The following is a 21,757-nucleotide window of genomic DNA, read 5'->3' on the forward strand; positions in this document are numbered from 1 at the left end:
GGGATTATGTCCAGCAATCCAACAATCACTATCATGCACACGCATTGGTTTCTTCCAGTTTAGAAGTGCTCATGTGAAACAGACTTATAGCCCAGACTCTTTGTTAGTCTCACCTAGGCTGCATTCACATGACAGTTTGTCACAACTTTCCCCTTACTGTAACATTCCACATTGAATTTGAGCTTTCATCCAGCGTAAAAGCCACTTCTGGAACTACTGTATAGAGGAATATATAGTGCAACTTCAGTGCTCATTTTCATGTTATTTGCTTCCGGGGGGGGGGGGATCATTTGCAAATAATATGCAAATGAGTGCTAAACTTGCACTATATTCTCTATAGTTCTGGAAGTGACTTCTACATTGTGTGAAATTTCAAGAGTTAGCAGGGCCATAGTATGATGGATTTGTTCTATGAGCAACAGAAGGAATTAGAGATTACTGTATCATTGTTATGATATAAAAGATAGAAGATACGGTGCAGCAAGGGGGAGAAATAAAAAAAAACACAATGGAAAAGGGGGTGCGAAGTTGACAAAACAAAAGAAAAATTCGTGATTTATTGGAGTGTATATGTTACATTGTCATGTATCAGAATGTTTATGTGAAATTGCTGGAAATTTATTAAAATATATTGGAAGAAAAAAAAGAGTTAGCAGGACCAGCCCACCCATTAGACAGGGCGTAGCAGCTGCCTCAGGCAGTGGAAGCTCTGTGGGTGCCAGCAGAGAAGTGGCACCAGCAGCAGTGCCAATTTCTGGCAAGATCTTGCTGGAAATTGGCACCCATGCCAATGGCAGAGGCAGCACTGTGTAGGTGGCACGGCAGGCGGCTCAATGGGTGGAGCTGCACCTCAAGCATCATGCGCTGCCCCTGACAGTTGAGGAAATGTCATTCAAAATGGAATAAACTGCCCTGTGAATGCAACTCCAGTTTTTATCCAGCAAACAGAGTCTTTGGGCCCTTCCAGGTAACCCTCTTTATTGAGCCTTCATCAAGATTTGCTTGCACAGACAAGGGAGAGATTTGACTGGGTTGTCTCCTGCGTTAGTCCTACTCATTGCAGACACACAGGAATTAATTGATGTGACTAACCTCAGTCCATTCATTTCAATGGGCCTACTCTGGGTATGACTTAGTTGGCTGCAACCCGTTGTTGTTGTTGTTTAGTCGTGTCCGACTCTTCGTGACCCTATGGACCAGAGCACGCCAGGCCCTCCTGTCTTCCACCGCCTCCCGCAGTTTGCCAAACTCATGCTGGTAGCTTCGAGAACACTGTCCAATCATCTCGTCCTCTGTCATCCCCTTCTCCTTGTGCCTTCCATCTTTCCCAACATCAGGGTCTTTTCCAGAGAGTCTTTGTGTTGCTCGTTTGTTCATCCCATGCCTTTGGATCCCATTTCCTCATCACTTTCCTAATTGCCGAATGCCTTTTTCTTTAAGTGCATTTGTTGTGCCAGGGGTGACAGAGCACTTGAATCCAATTTAACGGTGCAAACCCCAATTAACAGGTATGCGCTTGAAGCCTCCCTGCAAAATACTGACCATCTGAAGATGCCTTAAATGAGAAACGATGATAAATTGCAGGTGATCAATGGCTGCTTGTCAAGATGGCTGTGTATTACCTCCCATTTCAGAGGCAGCAGGGCGCTGAATACTGGTTGCTGCAAATCACAAGTGGGGAGACTGTTGTTGTGCTCAGGTCCTGCTTGTGAGCTCCTCAGAGGCATCTGGTTGGCCAGTGTAGGGATAAGATAGACCCTTGGTCCAATTCAGCAAGGAACCTCGCTGATTGCTAGAAGTCCAAGTGCAATGGTTGCTTTTCTTGTTGTTGAGTTCACCTGGAAGGCATTCCTGCCTTTCCCCCTCCCCCTTTAGCTTGTTGAGGCTCTCCAATTGCATGGGCAGGATCAAAGATGATCCCTTGTTGCATTAAGGCCAGATTAAGAGCATTAACCATAAACTCCCACAAATACTCATGCCAGATTTCGACAAGAGTCTCACATATTTGAATGCAACACTAATTTTAATTGCTTTGTTTTCCTCACATTGGAGTGATTCTGTGAATTCAACACAGGCTCCCTCTGGGACCCATCCCCATACCTCAGTTTCACAATCTGTATAATCAGTAGGCAGGGGAAATAGTTGTTCACCTTCTTGCGTTCTAAACCTGGGTTTGTTGACATCAGTGCCATAGCAGGCAGATAGAAAGTTTTGTCCATATAAAGCAGGGGTGGGGAATCTCTTTTGACCAGGGGGCCACATTTCCTTCCAGACAACCTTCCAAAGGCCACATGCTAATAATGGGTTGGTCCAGTGGCTATACTGGGTGGCGCAATGAATGTAAATTTCACCTTTGTATAGTAGACTAGTTTCTGCATACACACACAACTCTCTATCTTCCATCCAGACAAGCAAGAAGCATGGTCAGAGTTCAATGACATATTCCAGAAAGGCAAAAACAAGCAAGGAGGGTGTGAAATAGGGCACGACCATTCTAGCTGGGGTTGATGGAAGTTGTAGTCCAAAACATTTGAAGGGTACTAGGTTGGTGAAGTCTCTTCTGAAAGTAGCCAGGCTTGTTATCTTGGTAACATAGCAATATCTATCAAGTTTCTTCCTTTACAGGAAAAGTGGTTTTGATTTCACAGGGCCATTCATGTTTGTTATCAAAGGGCTCATTTCTTTTATTACTCATTAATTGAAATGTATTGGGTTGGTCACTCTGGGTGATAACCAACAGCGTCCTACTCAGCATCCATTGAAATTAATGGAACTAAATTCAGCATGCCCATTAATTTCAATGGGTCTGCTTCGTATAGGACTAGCGTTGAATGCAACTCACATTCATAAATGTCACATTCATTTTGTTCCTCACCTATTTACGCATTCTTAAAACATACTGCTTAATGCAATATTGAAGTGTGTTATGAAAAGACAGTTCTTAGAATTAAAATTTAGCAAAAAAAATTAAAACCTAGATAAAAACAAGACAAAACTTCATATCACAAATAAAACTGAGCATTATACAGAGCAAAGTTAAAAAGGTAAGAATCCAGGAAAGCTTGGGGGAAAACCTTTCAGTTTTAAAGATGTCTTTAAAGATCATTATGGCCTCTGCCTCACAGATTCAATTGGACTTGCTCCCAAATACGTGGAATTTGGGTTTCAGCCTAATTTGTTGTTGGTTTTCCTTCCACTGGGGCAATTGAGAAAATAAATTGAAAGCTACTAGGATGAGTTAACATCAGCTCCACTGTGGACAGAGATGGTTAAGCACTCTCACCCAGCACAGATCGAGTTATGAAAACAAAACCCATTCATTTCCACTAGTATTTGAAAAATGAAATGGCTCGTTCTTTTTATTCATTACAAAATGCACCCACCACTACCCTACTCTCTAAAAGTGCCCGTTATCTGTGTTATTCTGAGTTGTTCCATTGGTTATTGCATAGTTGGGAGATTGTAGAGCATGGAAAAGTTTCAGAAAAGGGCAGCAAAAATAATCATGAGGATAGAGCAACTCCCTTATGATGAAAGGTTACAGCATTTGGTCTTGGGGTTTCTTCTCTCTTTTTTAGTTTAGATGAAAGGCAAATAAGAGAAGACATAGTTGTTGTTATTGCTTTTGTTATCTGACTATTGGAGAGACAATGGATAGGAGTGTATAAAATCCGACATGGTGTGAAAGTAGCAGGGAAATGCATGAGGTGGAGAGTAATTCTTCATGCAGTGAATAAACTGTGGAATCAGGGATGACCACCAACCCAGATGGCTTTGAAAAGGGAGTTAAATGCATTCGTGGAGAATAAGGCTATCATTAGCAACTAGCCGATAGGGGCTACATTTTGCCTGCGTGGTTAGAGGCAGGATCCCTATAAATACCAGTTGCTAGGAATCACAATTGGGGAGAGAGCCCTGTTGCCCTCTTTGCAGGCTCCTCATAAGGTAACAGGCAACTGGTCGGCCACTGTGAAAACCAGCAAGCCCAGCATCGTCCGTGTCAGGGGTCGCAAGATCTACAAAACCTGCTGCTCATTGTGTAAAGATCCGCCAGCTCTGGACCACAATTCCTTCTAAGAATGTTCCCTTCCTGCCCCCACCCTCTGCGCCCCGATTTTGGGTGGGTGGGTGAGTCTTGCTCTTATCCATAATAATGAAAAAATAAAATAAAATAAGGAGCCAAGCTTTGCGGTAGGCATGTGCTCTCATCTCCCAGGATCCGTCCTAACAGATTTGGCCAAGCTGGTTAACGGTATTTGCGGTTTGCAAGATCCTACATGTCGAAGGGAAATGACAGACGCATTATTATCACCTCTCTGCTGCTATCTGCCCAAACCTGCCCAAACCAGGGAAGGGGGTCCTTGCAGCTGCTTGCTCAGGGAACGCAGAGAAATTAGCAGCCCGGGGCGCAATTTTTTCCCCTTCCCCCCCCTACCCCCCTTGTCTTGCTCCCTCTTTCCAGGGTAGCAGTTTCCTTAGGATCCATTGACTGCTGCATCCCCAAACACATCTGGAGGAGAAACTCTAATGAGGAGAATGGAATGCAAAAAAAAAAAAATCCTAACAAAAGAAAAATTAGGGGTGTGGCTTTTTAAGGGGGGGATGAGGATGGGAATGAGTAGGAAACAACAGTAATGGTTTGGATCATTTCCTTTAAGAAAGAAGGAGGACAAACCCCTCCCTGTGCTTTTCAAGTCTAGACACTTCTGTGTCAAAAGCTGATGATAAACGGGATCTTATCAGTTGGGATTCTGTTGAGACACATCCACCTAGCGGTTCCGGACACAGAGTTATTTCTCTGAAGGAATATTTCTGGGCAAGGCAAGGCTAGCCTTCAGCTCTCCAAATGCTAAAAGGGGGGGGGGGAGACATTCATTGCCTTGTCTCTGCCTTGTCTCCCTTTTTTATTTTCTACAATGTATAAGGAGAGGTGGATCTTGCTATGAGGCAGCCAGAAGAGGGTCGCAGAGTGGGAGGTGGAGAGATCTGATCTGGCAACTGGGCATGGGCTGCAGTTGTAGTGGGGTGGGGAGCTCAACACCTTGCATGCAGAAGGTCCCAGGTTCAATCCCCAACATCTTCAGGTAGGGCTCAGAGAAACTCCTTCCAAAGCCTTGGAGAGTTGCTACCAGTCATTGTGGACAGTCCTGAGCTAGATGGAGCAATGGCTGGGCAGTTTTTCTCTGCAAGAGTTTCTCCCCAAGTCAACTGAGAGAGACTATGATGCCCTAGCACAATAAGCAGATGTTGTTAATCTATTTTTGATGGCCAATCAGGCTTAGGACATGAGAGTCTAGGAAAAACAGTGAAGGGTCTACTATGACATATTGATTTGCATCCAACTGACTTTGTGCAAGACACCACTTTGGAGCAGGGATGTATCCAATATATAGATATAGGCACTCAGGAATAACAAAACGATATCCAAAAGAAATCTGTGGAATCCCCTGTCTCTCAAGAATCATCCAAAGAGGGACGCGGGTGGTGCTGTGGTCTAAACCACTGAGCCTCTTGGGCTTGCTGATCAGAAGGTTGGTGGTTCAAATCCACGCAATGGGGTGAGCTCCTGTTGCTCTGTCCCAGCTTCTGCCAACCTAGCAGTTTGAAAGCATGCCAGTGCAAGTAGATAAATAGGTACCACTGCGGCAGGAAGGTAAACAGCATATCTGTGCACTCTGGTTTTCGACACAGTGTTCCAATGCACCAAAAGCAGATTAGTCATGCTGCCCACATGACCCAGAAAGCTGTCTGTGGACAAATGCAGGCTCCCTCGGCCTGAAGCAAGATGAACACCCCATAGTTGCCTTTAAATGGCTGTAATGCACAGGACTCCTATAAGATGCAGTGATGGTCATTGATGTGGAAATCTTTAAAGGGGGAATTAGACAAATTCATGAGGGTAAGACTGTCAGTGGCTACTGGCTGTGATGGCTATGTTCTGCCTGCATGTCTCAGAAGCAATTGCTGGGATACCAGTTTCTGGAGCTCACAAGTGGGGAGAATGCTGTTCCATTTGGCTCCTGCTTGTGGGCTTCCCATTGGGGCATCTGGTTGGCCACTGTGAGAAAAGGGTTCTGGACCTGATGGGCCAACAGGACTATTCTGAACATTTCATACTCGTAATGCATTCAAAGGAAAGAGAAAAGAAAATTCCCCATATTTGAAGAATCCAACCAAGTGCCATTTGCATAAAAAAATAGCAAAGCCATCACCTGTCCCTATCACCCCAAAAGTGTGTCTTACACCTGGTTTTCGTTTTACACCTAGACCAGAGTTTGGCATATTTCAGGCTAGTCAGTTCTACTCTGTTTTTCACTAGAACAATCAAGATTTTTCCAACCAGATGCAGAATAGGTGTTGTCAGCCATGATACAATACTTCACAATATGAGAATGATTATTTATTGCCTCTCCTTCACCCTCTTCTCAGCCACAATGTCCACAGTATCAGCTGCTGCTGCTGTTTCCATTTCACTCCATATAGGACAAATACCAGGGACAGCTCCTTTGAAAAATTGCCAAATCAAAAGGCCAAACAACAAAGAACACCAGTCAGCTGTAATGATCCTGAAATGATCTGGTCTTTTCTCCTTGCAATAAAGGAAGAGGGAAATGGAAACAAAGAGCACGGTTCTCTTTTTATACCTAGACCAGGGTTTGGCACATTTCAGGCTAGTCAGTTCTACTCTGCCTTTTGCTAGAACCCCCAAGATCTCCCAACCAGATGCATAATTGGTATTGTTGGCCACATAATGAGCCCAGTGTTTGTTGGTGCCCCCTAGAACTGGTAGGGTGGAAAGCAGGGAGCCCAACAGTAGGGGGAGCCAGAGCCAATGACAGGCAGAGCTAACCCATTCCAGTTTTGCGCCAATCTTCCTCCCTGCTGGGTTCTATAAGAACAACACTGAGATTAAAGAGGAATAGGAAGCTGACGGGCCATGCTGCCCCTCAAATTGAAATAGGCCATTAGAGATCAGCTAGGAGACCCAGCTTAGTGCAGTGGTTAGAGTGTTGGACTAGGAACTGGGAGACCAGGGTTCAAATTCCCACTTAGACATGAATTTTACTGGGTGGCTATGGGTCCCTCACTGCCTCTCAGCTGCCTCACAGGGTTGTTGCGGGGATTAAATGAGGAAGAGGGGAGAACTATGTAACCCACCTTGAACTCCTTAGAGAAAAGGTGGGATATAAATGCAAAAGATAAACAAAAATAAGAATAGTTGAGGTGTTTCCAGTTAAGACACTTTGTGGTTTACTTTATTTATTGGAAATATAATCCACCTTTCATCTTGAAGAAGACCAGGCTGGCATCCTTAGTTTAACAGCCGGGAGCCAGAAAGCACTTGTTGATATGCTTCAAAACACCCAGAGATCCACCAGAATAACCCAGTCTACTTTCTGCTCAGCCTAGAGTGCAACACAGGAGAACCTCTTCCTCTGATTTCAGCCCACTAACCACTCATTAATTGGGCCCCATCATTAGTGTTTGCAAGTGACGATATAAATCGCAGCCTAAGGCCCTCCTTACCTGGAACTTGTTTTCTTACAGGGTTTCTCGCCCTGGGCAGGTTGCAACAAAGCAAGGGGAAACGTTTTTAAAGCAAAAATGGAACCGCTAACCCAAAACAGTCTTAGCGACTGGGAACGTCAGGCTCGAGGGCCAAATGCAGCCCTCAAGCCCTCTCTAGCCAGCCCTCGAAAAATCTTCCAGAGCCACACCCTTCACCAGCTCTGCTCTGCATCCTCCTTCAGTGTCTTGCTCTGACTGAAATGTGCCCTTGAAATCTGGCAATGCCTTTTGCTTACCGGGATGATGGGGGACAGAGTGGGGTGCCTGGACGTCTGTGCAGAAACTAGACCACTGTACAATCCACTTCTATTGCTTTGATCACTTTTACCTCTGTCCCCGCCTTCCCCTGGGATGTGGCCCCTGGGAGAATAGGTGGCCCTTGAGCTGAAAAAAGCTTCTTGCAATATTGCCTTGTCATAATTAGGGATACAGTGATACCTCAGGTTAAGTACTTAATTCATTCTGGAGGTCTGTTCTTAACCTGAAGCACCACTTTAGCTAATGGGGCCTCCTGCTGCTGCCACGCCACCAGAGCCCGATTTCTGTTCTTATCCTGAAGCAAAGTTCTTAACCTGAAGCACTATTTCTGGGTTAGCAGAGTGTGTAACCTGAAGCGTATGTAACCTGAAGCGTACGTAACCCGAGGTACCACTGTATATTATTGTCAACAGCATGGGCTCCGAGAGGGTTAATGGGATCCGGAAAAGCAGGAATCAGCTCCCCATCTGCTCCCAGTAATTTTGAAACTGACTTGCGTTGCTATACTTCCCACCCCTCTCTTTTTCTCTCTCCAAGGGGCTTAGAGTGGCCTGTGTTGTCTCTCCCCCACGGCCAACATGTAGTTGGTGAAAGGACCACGGCTCAGTGGAGGAGCCTCTGCCTTGCAAGCAGGAAGCCACAGGTTCAATCCCTGCCATCTCCAGATAGGACTGGGAGAGACTCCTGTTTGAAATCCCGGAGAGCTGCTGCCAGTCAGTGTGGACAGTTCTAAGCTAGGTAGAGTAATGGCCTGACTCAGTATAAGGCAGCTTCCTGTGGTCCTATGCGTTCCATTGGAGCAAGGAGTCTAGAAGTCAATGTGGGTGGAGCAATGTCCCAAACCATTGGTTGTTTTCTCTATCCTACATCCAGAGAAGAAAGTTTGGAGTTCAAGGATGCCTTTGGCCCAGACCAAAACAAACAAAGAAACAAACAAAAAACATTCAGGATGCAAAGCAGCAACAGTGACAGATATGGGCTGGGAAGAGGCTGTGTGACCTAGGGAGACTGAAGAGGGATTCCCTGGGGAATCACGAGGTGCCTTACATGTGTTCATCTGTATCCAGCCTTCAAATCCCTGATTGGCCATAAAGTTCACTGTGATTTAGGTGTGATTCCTGCATTCCAGGGGGTTCAAGTAGATCACCCTTGTGGGGGGGGGCAGCAGTTCCTTCCAACTCTGCAGTTCAATGATTCACAAGATGACCTTGGTCCAAGAACTTTCTCTCAGTGTAATCTATCTCACAGGGTGTGTTTTTTTTTGGGGGGGGGAATAATGGCCTAATTTGGTTAACTTTTTGTCATTTGTTCCTAAACGATCCTTTTTGTACATGATTGTAGCTAAGTGGTAGAGCAGCTGCTATGCAAAAGATCCCAATACTGATGACCCCGGAGTCAGAGCGATTTTTTAATAGCACCTGCACACACGTTTTGGATGACCTAGAAGGTGCCCTGATTTAGCTGGGCGTCAGACTCAAGTACTTCTAAATATGGGCTTCTAAAACGATGTCTGGTAATCTAAAACAAAAATAGAATTACTTTTTGCTCCAGAGCAGTTGTTTTTTTATTGCCAGCCAAATGTATGCAAATGTGATACTAGTCTATTAGTTGGTTACAGGTAAGACTTCTTTAATAAGATAATAGCTGCAATTATTACGCATGTCTGATAAAGCATGGGTGGGCAGATCAGTCTATTCCTGTTCATTCAGAAACCCAGTATGTCCTGGTTTTCCATTAATCTGCAATTACTTAAATATGCATTTTAAACATATTTGATAGTTGAGAACTGCACCACAAAATTCAGAGAGAGAGAAACCGGAGGCACAAAATCTGAGGAATAACTATGTTCTGGTTGTGCATATTACTATAGAACAAGGGAGGTAAAAGTTGTTGCTTTTTAACCTTCAGATCACAATGCCATCCCCTGCTCTACCCACTTTGCCTCTGGCCCCGCAGACCACTGGCATTTGGGATTGACAAAAGGTATCCCTGCTCCTGTTTCTACAGAGATAGAATCTTGCTACTCTCTCTTTGCTTGCTTCCTCCCTCTAGAAGCAAAGTGCATGGCTTGACTAGTCCTTACATGGCAGGGCACGTTTTTGCTGTCAAAAACATTCCTCCCATCTCCCCACAAAATGCAACCCGAGCACCAAAACAACACACACCACCAAAAAGTCCCTTAAAAACACCAGCTCACATCAAAAGCTCCCAAGGAATGTTCATCACCTGCCCAAACATGCCCTTCCAGGTAATATCCCAGGATTTAGAATGTGGTACCTAAGAGAGAAAAGGCCGGTAAAACCTCAGGTTTTGCTTTGCTTACATCTCCATAGACACTTGGTGTAACCCCATAAGCCTACAAGGAGAGCCCTGCTGGATCAGGACAAAGGCTGGGTTAGTCCAGCATCCTCACAGTAACTAACCAGATTCCTCTGGGAAGCCCGCAAGTAGGACTCTCCCTGTGCCAGAAAAGCAAGGTTCTCTGTGCTATAGTCCTTGCTGAGATGGCGAGGTGCTTTGTCAAAAGTTTTTTTGAAAGTCCAGGTAAATACACTATGTCGACCAGATCACCACTATCTATGTTCTCGTTGGCTCTCTCAAAGAATTGTGCATTAGTCCTTGCTGAGATGGGTAGCAATTCTGTAAATTAATTTTTTTTAAAGCAACTCAATTTGAAACAATGTTATTTTGACTTTTCACTTTAGGTGTGAAATAGTCTAGAGTCAGCACTGCCTTTGGGGGGGTTATTGCCTTCACTTCACTTGGATGTGAATTACAACTGAGACATACACACCCCAACAATGACTTGGGGGTGGGAATCTTACATTCCTTTCAGACATGGAATCCTAACAATTATCTTCCTCTTTTTTATATATACCATAAATGCTATTCTGTCACCACCATGGTGGGTTCCAACTAGCCACAGGTAACAGGAATGCAAGGAGTGAGAAGAAGGGGGGGAGATACCCCACAAGCCAGGAAATCATTAATTTGAACCAGGCTAGCCAACATAAATATCATACTTTCTTTGTGCAAAATTATGTTGTACATGTTTTGCCTCTCACGGTGGCCCACAAATTGCTGCTGCAGATTGAACATGATAAGAGAAGCATTTAGGATTTTTATGATGTTTTATGGTATCGTTTAAGAAGTCTGATGCAATTAAATCTTTTTTAAAAAGAAAAATGGAATGATGGGTATTTTATCATTGCAGCATCGTGTACATTAAACAATTGTTAGCTGCCCAGATTGTGCAAAGAAGGAAGAAGGCATATACAGCTTGGACACCAACAACAGACAACAGAGCACTGCCTCAAAATGTTGCACCGTGAAGTGCTTCTGTTCAGGGTTCCAACCAACCCGCCGGTCGGTTGCTCTTATACTCAAATGTCTTAGCAAGGCAGGATGTATCCCAACATAAACGTATGAGCATAAAGAGAATTATACATTATACATAACCGCCCTGAGATCTACAGGTAAAGGATGGCATAATCAATCAATCAATCAATCAATCAATCAATCAATCAATCAAATTCTTATGCTGTAATCTGCATACTTCTAGACCTGGGGTATGAAAGTGTTTGTTTTTTTAATGCAAGGGCTGCATTCCTTTCAAGACGGGGCAGAAGACAAAGTGGGTGATTCTCCCGCCCCTCCTAATTTAATCCCCACAATATCCCTGCGAGGTAGGTTGGTTTGAGAGGCAGTGTCTGGCCCATGGTTACCCAGTCAGCTTCATGGCCAGGTGGGATTTTGAACCCTGGTTTCTCCCAGGTGCCAGTCTGCTACTCTAACCAGTGCATGGCCTTATTATACCAATCTGCCAAAAAAAAGGCTCCTTCTGTATATTTCCCGCATCCCTACTGATGTCAACTAAAGTCTCAAACTCTGGTCCTGCCTGTGAAACTGCCTTAATGTCTCCACTGACCCATTTATGTGAAAAAGGACCATTCCTTGTTTTCCAACCTCTCCCCAGTTTCCCTGCCAGCTTCACTGTCCATTTGTGAGGAGTCCAATAATCCCTCCGGGGTTCCCATTTGGGGAAGGGTTGGGGATTATGGGGGGGGATTTCCCCCTCCCCTGGCCAGGTGTTAAACACATGGATGACTCCTGTCAAAGGATCCCTTTCATGGCCGACATTCCCAGGCACGTCCCCAGCATGTCTGGGAAACGAAAAAGTTCTGGGACAGCGGAGGTGCTTTACGCTAAGCCGCTCAGTACAAATTATCTCGTTATGCCATGTTATGACACGGAGAAGAAACCTTTTCTTGAGCAGCAGCAGCAGCTCAGAGCCTGGGGGGGGGGGAAGGCTGCCACAACCCCACACAGACAAGCCTCCTCTGATAACCCCGTCAAGTCCCAACAGCTCCTGCGAGGCCTCCAGAGATTCTTCGAAAACAACAATCCCCTTTCAGCGGCACATGCAAAGCGTTGCCGCGTTCGGAGGGAACCTGGATGGGCCACTGGCCGTTGAAGGTGCTTTGGGGTTGATTTATGTGGCTGGTTATTCCTATTGTTTTGCTCGGTGGAGCACGGAAAGGGAACCTCATGTCTCTTGTACATAGAGAGGAAGCGCATTGACAGGCATTGATGCAAGTGGCCCTCCCAAGTGGAGACTTAGCAAGCAGCTAGGAAGGGTCTTGCCCACTGTGCATGTTGGGTAGGGGGGCAGGGATGGCCCACCCAAGAGGCAAGGTGAGGTGACCACCTCAGGTGGCACGATCTGTAGGGGCAGGAGTAGGCGCCTCCAAGGAATGCATCGCCCACTTCTACTGTTTCTGCGGAAGCAGCAGCTGCAACACGCTCCTTGGAGACCAGATCTGTGACTTCCTTGGCAGGACACCCCCCCCCCCCATGTTGTCTCTACAATGGCCACTTGGTGACTAGGTGGCACTGCTGGTCTCCTCCCACCCGTAGGGAGGAAATGGTGGGGGCTGCCCTCTGGGGTCCTCTGGACTCTGCACTCGCCTGGTGTGAGTCAAAGTGCCCCCTCCACTGCAACAGCCTTTGGTTCCCACTTCAACCACCAAGTATGGTTGATTTGATTCCCCTCCCCTTGATCCAGATGTAGATTTTTACTCTATCATCTATATCTGTCTGTCTGTCTCTCTATCATCTATCTATCTATCTATCTATCTATCTATCTATCTATCTATCTATCTATCTATCTATCATCTATCTATCTATCTATCTATCTATCATCTATCTATCATCTATCATCTATCTATCATCTATCATCTATCATCTATCATCTATCATCTATCATCTATCATCTATCATCTATCATCTATCATCTATCATCTATCATCTATCATCTATCATCTATCATCTATCATCTATCTATCTATCTATTTCTTACCCCCCCCATTGTTCCCAATGTAGCTCTTAATTTTTCATCCTTTTCCCCAATGCAGATCTTTATTCCACCACAACCCTTGTTCCTGGTGTAGCTCTTCATTCACCCCCTTCTTCCCTGGCTGGGGGGCGTTTTGTGGTTCGCCTCAGGTGCCAAAATGTATTGGGCCAGCCCTGTGGGGAAGGAATAACCAGTAAAATCCTGTGACAGCCCCCACCTCCCTCACGCACTGAAAGAACAATCACCTTATCTCAGCATGTTCAGAAAATACAAGGGATGTAGAGCCCATCAGAAACTGCCCCTCAACAGGGGTGCCAACTTGAATAAAATACTGTGGGGGCCAGGTAAGCCCCACCCCACATAATCAATCACATGAAACAGCAGATGCACACCATTTGAATGACAATGCCCATCAACTTTGGGGGGGGCCTAGCCCCCTCAAGTATTTTATTGGGGGGCAGAAGGGACCGCGGCCCCTAGGTGTTCACTCCTATGTCCTCAAATGACTCCACCTTGAACTCCATACAGAATGCTTTTTCTTTGGCACAAAAGGAATGGGGGGGGAGAGAATTATTAGTTTTCATGATAGCAATTATTCAAAATTTACTGCTCTTGTGCAACTTTTGGACTGATGGGCCTGGAATGTGACAAAAATTAATCAGGCAACAAAGCAGGCGAACTGTATAAATTAGGAGGAGTGTCAGTATAAGCTGGGCTTTTCCTTACATTTTTTTCCAAAATCTGAAGTCTGTCTGTAACAGTGGCTTGAACTTTGTGAAGACCAGAAAATTAACTATTGCATTTCAAAGCTGGAGTCTTTCCACTAGGAAAATGGCATTTGCTCTTCTGTTGTGTACTCTGTTCGGTGTGTGTGTGTGGAGGGTTTAGAAACTATGGACTATAAGCTTGAAGTTGACAAAGCATGCAGATGCACAATGGGATGAGGAGGAAAGGGAAGGGAGTCGAGGAAGAAAGTATTCTGCGTCATGGGGATCTCCCTTCAACTAAGTTCAACTGGGTTTCAGGCAGGGGTCTTTCCCAGCCCTACCTGAAGATGCCAGGGACTGGACCTGGGGGCTTCTACATGCAAAGCATGTGCTCTACAACTGACCCATGCTTCTTTCCAGATCAATGCAGAGGGGAGATTCGGTACTACACCAATATCCCACCAGATGTCCAAACATTAACAAGGAGGGTTGCCACCTTTTGTGTGTGTGTGTGCCCCAGAGGCTCTAATAGCAATGTGGCAGGGGGTAAGTGATGGGCTGTGCAATCACTTGCTAAATTATCAGTGTCAGGTTGCCATTGTCTTTACCTGTTCAAAGCTCTTTTTCTTTTTTTGGAGCTGGGTATTCTAGATTTTTCAACAGTGAGGTCTTGTTATTCTCGGCTTCCACCTCAAGCCAACTTGTCCCAGCAGATCCATGCAAGGAGCAAACTCAGTGTGAATTTTTGGGATCTCTGAGCAAAGGTGCTTGCTCTGGCATGTTGGGGAAACCCCTCCCATTCTCAGTCCTTGCCATGAAAGAGAGAGAGAGAGAGAGAGGCCAACCAAATAATCAGGATACCACTGGTGGGTGCAGAGGGGTGTGCCTAATAGAGGCTGGTCCACAATGGGTGGCAAAGTGGGCCTGTGGTCTTTGCTAGGGATGTCTGCATTCAAACAAGAAGCTACCGAAATTGCACTTCTTGGACCACTACTTGAACCGAAATGCAGCTGTCATTCAGAATTTGCATTTTGCAGGGCTGCTCTCCTGCCAATGTTTGCAACAGCAACAAAAAAATGCATATATGGGGGGGTACGTGAATTATAAATGAAAATGTTAGAGAAAAATGACATACACAAATGCATTGTACAGTATATGGGAAAATTGCTAGCAGAAGTGTGTACCTGAGTCAAAAGCATTAATTACAGTAGGTCTACTGGGAGAAGGATTTAACTGGATACAACCATGTGCATTTGTACTTTGTCTTATGTCATGTGGTGGTACCCTGCTCAGATAGCTTTCTCTGTAGACAAACAGAGAGACAGGTAGATAATTAGCATGAGCTGTGCCTGGTGGTGATGTATCAATTGACTGAAAGCGACATAGCTCCGCTTCTCGCTCCTGATCATACACCTGCATGTGGCTATTGAAAACAAAAAGAAGTTTGGCAAGTAGAATTATGTATAATTTATTATTTCAAATTGTAATTAGTTATACTTAGTTATACTGCATTGTTTATAAAAAAGTTCAAAGTAGCTTACATTTAAAACTAACTAACTACCCATCAAACTATGGAAATGGTTTAAGTTGACTTGGGCTGCATATACACTATGCAGCGCAAATATGAAGTTTTCTCAATCTTGAGTCATTCAAGCTCATCTTCAACATGCTGTTTCCATCTAGATTGAGTCTAGATCCTGCTGCCCACAAGGGTTGGTGCAGTTACTTGATATACATCTGAAAACCCTCCCCTTGATTAGGTTAGCCATGCCTTTTCCTCCTTGCACCTGCCTGAGGTGAATGAAGGAGGAAGTGGCAATTGTGATCTTGGTATATGTCCACACCTGCACAGTGTCATCGGACAGGTGTGGATGCATCTTCCCTCCATTGCCGGCCCCGCCTACACCTGTTTTCTAATGGACATGCTGTGGAGTAACAGAAGATCAATCTGCAATGAGCTTTTATTTTCAGAATGAAACCGATTCCTCAGGAAACATTTGCCCATCCAAGGCAAAGAAAGAAAGAAAGAAAGAAAGAAAGAAAGAAAGAAAGAAAGAAAGAAAGAAAGAAAGAAAGAAAGAAAGAAAGAAAGAAAGAAGACGTACTAAATCAGTCTCCATTGATTCCAAAATAAAATGGCATGTGTATGCAGCCTTTGAGTACTTGTCAATCAATTTCTCCCTGTCAGCATAACCTATTAGATGATTGGGATCAAGTGGAGCTATAACTGGATGGGTGGATCAAAAGAACAGTAGATTGAACTGCTTTGTATCAGAGATCTGCAATACTTTTTCTTCTATTTCATTATCACTTTGGGGGGGGGGGTAGGATCCTAATTTGTTCCATTATAACTCAACTGAACTTAGTATTAGATTTACATTCCCAACTTTCTTCTAAGGTGCTCAAGGTAGCATATAGTGTTAGGAACAACCCTTAGAGGTAGGTTAGGCTGAGAGATTGTGACCAGTACAAGGTTGTTGAACAAGTGGAGGATTTGAATCCAGGTCTCCCAGATCCTAGCTTAGCCCTCTAACCACTACACCATACTGGCATTAATTTAGTTGTTTGTTCATTTGGATTTTGTATTCATTTTGTTGATCATTTCCTCTTCTTTCTTTTTAAAACAGTTTTTTAAATAAAAAAATACTTTTGTTTTGGAATCCAGCAGCAAAGCTGGATTCTGGAGCCATTCCACAAGACTCCCCCCCTTTCAGACCCCCCCCCCCAAATCCAGCATTTCTGAAGGGGGGAAATGGTGCCCCCCCCCCACTAGTAGTTGTCATTTCCCCTCTAAAAGAACTATGCAACATCGAGGGCATTCTGGGAGGCAATAAATGATGGCCACTAGATACAGGACTCAGCTACATTTGTAAAGATAAAGCACTTTATATGTGTTATAACACTATGACACTGACAGAACTTCCCTGTATGAAGTTTGCAATGTGTTTAACTGAATTGCTTCTTTGATGTATCTAGATCCAGCCACAATTACAGATGTCAGCTCTATAACCACAAGCACCAAAACACACCAGTGCTTCCCTCACACCTCTAATAGGAGAACAAATGGGCATGAGCTCCAGTTCCATATCTGACTTGATAATTCATTCCTCTCTGCATTAATTTCAGAACATATCTGAAAACTGTACTGAGACTCATCTGCTTTGCACGCAAGAGGTCTCAGGTTCATTCACTGCCGTCCCAGGTAGGGCTAGGAAAAAACCTCTACCAGAAGTCCTGGAGCGTTGCTGTTGGCCCATGTAGACAGTCCTGAGTTAGCCAGACCCATGGTCTAGCTTGGAAGCTTCCTATACAATCGTACCTCGGAAGTTGAACAGAATCCATTCCAGACGTCCGTTCAACTTCTGAAATGTTTGACATCCAAAGCGCGGCTCCTGCAGCCAGTCAGAAGCCGTGGAAGCCCCATCAGACGTTCAGCTTCCCAAAGAACATTTGAAAACTGGAACACTCACTTCCGGTTTTCGATCGTTCGGGAGCCAGAACGTTCAACTCCCAAGATGTTTGGGAGCCGAGGTACGACTGTATTTCTTTGAATGCATATCCCTACTTATGAATGCACCCACTTGATTTAGGCATGCTACATTCATTAGTAGGAATATGCATTCAAAGAAATACAGTCGTACCTCGGCTCCCAAACACCTTGGGAGTCAAATGTTCCGGCTCCCGAACGATAGAATTGTAGAGTTGGAAGGGATGCTGACGATCATCTAGTCCAACCCCCTGCAAGGCAGAAATATGCAGCTGTCCCATACGGGGATCAAACCTGCCACCTTGGCATGATCAGCACCACACTCTAACCAACTGAGCTATCCAATGCCTGTTGAAAACCCACAAGCAGGACCCTCACACAAGAGTGCTCTTCCCTCCTGTGGTTTTAAGCAATGACTGGACCTAATGGTCAGGGGTCCCTTTACCTTTTTTATTCAGAAGCATTATGGCCTCTGACAATGGAGGAAGGCTACTGTTGTTAGTAGCCATTGATAGCATTATTCTCTATGAATTTGCCCAATCCTCTTTTAAAGTGGTTCAAGAGGGTGGCCATTGCTGTCTCCTGAAGGAGTAAGTTCCATAATACTTTCTTTTTACCTGTTCTGAATCTTCCAGCCTTCACCTTCATTGGATGTCCACAAGTTTTAATGTTGCCTAAACTTTTTATGAACCCTTTCTAATGCTACAATATCTCCTTTGGAGGTGAGGTAATCAGTATTCCAAAAGTGGTTGCAACCATAGGTTTGTAGAAAGACATCACAACTGATTCTGCAACTTGGCAAATGCAAAGGTCAGTGCTGGTTAGGAGAACAGGTTTTTCAAATCCACCTTCCAGGCATATGGGTTGTCCCCTCTTGGTGGCCGTCCATGGAGAACGAATGAGAAGTTCTAGCACACTCCCATTCACATTTGCACCTTGTTCCTCTTTCCAGTATTCCCCGTTGCTCAAGAAGCTCTACTGTCAGATTGCGAAGACGTGCCCCATCCAGATCAAAGTGTCAACGCCTCCTCCTCCGGGGACTGTCATCCGAGCCATGCCAGTCTACAAGAAGGCGGAGCATGTGACCGAAGTGGTGAAGCGGTGTCCAAACCATGAGCTCGGGCGCGACTTCAATGACGGTGAGATCAGGTTCAGCAGGAAATGTGTGCCGTTGTTTCTCAAGAAGTTCTGGAATGCATTGGGTTGTCACGAGCTATGATTTACTCAGTACAGACCCACTGAAATCAGTGGAACTTAGTTATCCATAGGACTAGAAAACTCTAGAGTTGAAAGGGACCCAACAGGCCATCTGGTCAATCTTTATGTCTATTCATTTCAATGTGTCCACTTTAAGCAGAGCTCACACTGGATATGAACCTCTGCCCCCTTATAATGGGTTGTCCATTGCGATTAGTTTGGCAGAAGGCAGTGAGAGCAACACTAGGCGGCACCAGAGCCAATGAGAGGCAAAGTTCATCCCTTACTGATGCCAAGACAAAATAAAAAAATTCCTTCCAGTAGCACCTTAAAGACCAACTAAGTTAGTTCTTGGTATGAGATATCTGAAGAAGTGTGCATGCACACGAAAGCTCATACCAAGAACTAACTTAGTTGGTCTTTAAGGTGCTACTGGAAGGAATTTTTTTATTTTGACTATGGCAGACCAACACGGCTACCTATCTACTACTGATGCCAAGACAGCAGGCACATCAGGGCAGACTGAGGTTGGTAAGGTGGATTGCTTCTCCCCAGCAGCCAGTCATAAGGACAATCTTGTTGACTTACATTACGATGGGTCTTGGCCTCACAGGAATTTCTGCTGTTGATGTTGACATTCCGTTGAGTGGCATTTCTGGCTTCTCCATCCAAAAAGGCAACTAAAGGAGCAAATACTTGCAGTTAAGCCTGCTTTTTGTCTTCACAGGTCTCTCGGCTCCTGCAAGCCACTTAATCCGCGTGGAAGGCAACAACCTATCTCAGTATGTGGATGACCCTGTAACTGGGAGGCAGAGCGTGATGGTTCCTTATGAACCTCCCCAGGTAATCTGAAAAAAGCAAGGTTCGAAGCAATAGGCATAATTTCTCTCTCTCTTTTGTGGGTGGTGGGTGGAGGTTGCTAGACCTCTTGAGGATCAGAGCCAGAGGGAGGAGCCTAGGAATCCACAATGTTGATTGGAGAACAGGGTGGAGCTTTCAGGAAAAGCATGCTTCCCATGTAGAGGCAGCTACTGGCAGACTGAAGTTTTAAATTCACTATTCTCACCACTATATGGTAACAGCCAGAGGTTTCACATACACACAAGCCCTGCACTCATCTCTCCATCCAGGCACACAAGAGGCAGTATATCAGTCACCTAGAATAAAATATTGGAGGGGCCCAGGGAAGCTCCGCTCTGCATAATCGATCACATGATGTGGTGCAGTGCACTATTTATTTGAATGGCAATGGCCATCAACTTGTGGGGGGGCTCAAATATTTTATTGGGGGGACCGAAGACCCCTTGGCACCTAGGAGTTGGCTCCTATCATCACAGTCAAGAAGGAGGGCAGAACAGGGCCATTGAGAGCTATTGTGTGAGGATAGGGGAAAGGGTGTTGTCTGAGAAGAGTTTCAAGGGCCATATAGAAAGACCCTTGAGGGCCACATCCAGCTCTTGGGCCTGAGGTTCCCCACTCCTGCTGCACAGATTGCAGCCTCCCACTGTATGGGAAAGGAAGAGGACACCGGTGCAATTCAGGTTTCTCCACTTCTAAGGGCCAAGCTTCTAAGGGACTTGGGTGGTGCTGTGGGACTCAGGTGGCGCTGTGGGTTATACCACAGAGCCTAGGACTTGTTGATGGTTCGAATCCCCGCGACGGGGTAAGCTCCTTTTGCTCGGTCCCTTCTCTTGCCAACCTAGCAGTTTGAAAGCACGTCAAAGTGCAAATAGATAAATAGGTACCGCTCCAGCGGGAAGGCGTTTCCATGCGCTGCTCTGGTTCGCCAGAAGCGGCTTAGTCATGCTGGCCACATGACCCGGAAGCTGAACGCCGGGTCCCTGGGCCAATGAAGCGAGATGAGTGCCGCAACCCCAGAGTCGGTCACGACTGGACCTAATGGTCAGGGGTCCCTTTACCTTTACCTTTAAGGGCCAAGCATGTTAAATATGCTTTAAAAGGCAGCAGGGAGGAAGCAGTATTTAAGCTGGCCGGTTTTTATTCTGAAGGAAAAGCAGCTACGCGTGAGCAATGCCCAGTCTTAATCCACCACCGAGGTTGTAGCTCAGTGGCAGAGCATTTATTTTGCATGCAGATGGTTCCAGGTTCAATCCCCAGCATCGCCAGGTAGGACTGGGAATGTCTCCCTTTCATGAAAGATAAGCTAGTTGGACTGATGGTCTGACTAGATACAATGCAGCTTCTTTAACAGCTCCTCATCTGGAACCATGAGGACTAGAATCTTACTTTCACTTTAAGGACTGGAAATGTCCCCTGCCTGAAACTCTCAAGACTGCTGCCAGCCAGTGGAGACAGTACTGAGCTAGATGGATCAATAGCCTGTCTTAGCATAATGAAGGGCTGCAGCTAAGTTGCAGAGCATCTGTTGTGCGCGAAGAAGGTCCCAGGTATCTCCAGGTAGGGCTGGGAATATCCCTGTGTCTGAAATCCTGGAAAGCCACTGGCAGTCAGCATAGGCAATCCTGATCTAGCTGGACCATTGGTTTCACTTGGTGCAAAGCAGCCTCCTAACTTTCGCCTTACCTTCCTTCTGCATTCATTGAACTAGGGATCTGGGGGTATGACATATGTACCGCCAATGTTTGCAAACCCCAGGAAGGAAAACCAGATGTTGACTGCATCTGCATTCAGGATGGGAACACCTACCAGGTGTGCTCTGCATCCTCGCCTGTCAAGAAGCACACCTGTAGCTCCTCGCTCTTTAAAGGATATGCCCACCTTCTACTGCTCTAAACTCACATACACTGCAGCATCTCGAAGGAGGAGAAATGCAGGAGAGTTTTAGGGGGAAGCCCAGAAGGAAAAATGAAGACTGCTTATAGGAAGGCTTGGTTGGATCTCCCCCTACTGTTGGGCATCATTACTGCAACTTTGATTCCACGCTCATCTTGCAATGCTTCGTGCCTTTCTATGCCAAAGGTGGCATGTGTAGTTCTCCCCTTCCCATCTTATACTTACAACAACCCTGTGAGGTAGGTCAGACTGAGAAATAGTGACTGGCCCAGGGAAATCCAGCAAGCTTCATGGCTGAGTGAGACTTGAAGCTGGGTCTCCAGAGCCTTTGTCTGCCACTCTAACCACTACACCACACTAAGCCTCTGCTTTCCACTTCAGGAAAAGGTCCGAGACCTCGAAAGGTCACCCACATTGGGGTGGGCAGAA

At 45.4% G+C, this 21,757-nt stretch overlaps 2 protein-coding genes across 4 annotated transcripts in view; one reads left to right on the top strand and one right to left on the bottom strand.

The window, feature by feature from the left end:
* LOC310711310 (putative oxidoreductase YteT) overlaps nucleotides 1–21,757 on the bottom strand; it is a 154,245-nt gene that overhangs the window by 47,153 nt on the left and 85,335 nt on the right. The gene's annotated exons all lie outside the window — the stretch shown is intronic.
* Nucleotides 1–21,757, top strand: part of TP73 (tumor protein p73) — a 78,458-nt gene that overhangs the window by 41,773 nt on the left and 14,928 nt on the right. For all 3 annotated transcript variants that reach the window (XM_083513036.1, XM_083513038.1, XM_083513037.1), the window contains 2 exons: nucleotides 18,330–18,516; nucleotides 19,302–19,417. In XM_083513036.1, the coding sequence (XP_083369162.1) occupies nucleotides 18,330–18,516; nucleotides 19,302–19,417 (303 nt within the window). The remainder of the gene's footprint in view (nucleotides 1–18,329; nucleotides 18,517–19,301; nucleotides 19,418–21,757) is intronic.

This window comes from Podarcis liolepis, assembly GCF_965112155.1.
Source record: "Podarcis liolepis genome assembly, chromosome: 7".
Lineage (NCBI taxonomy): Eukaryota > Metazoa > Chordata > Lepidosauria > Squamata > Lacertidae > Podarcis > Podarcis liolepis.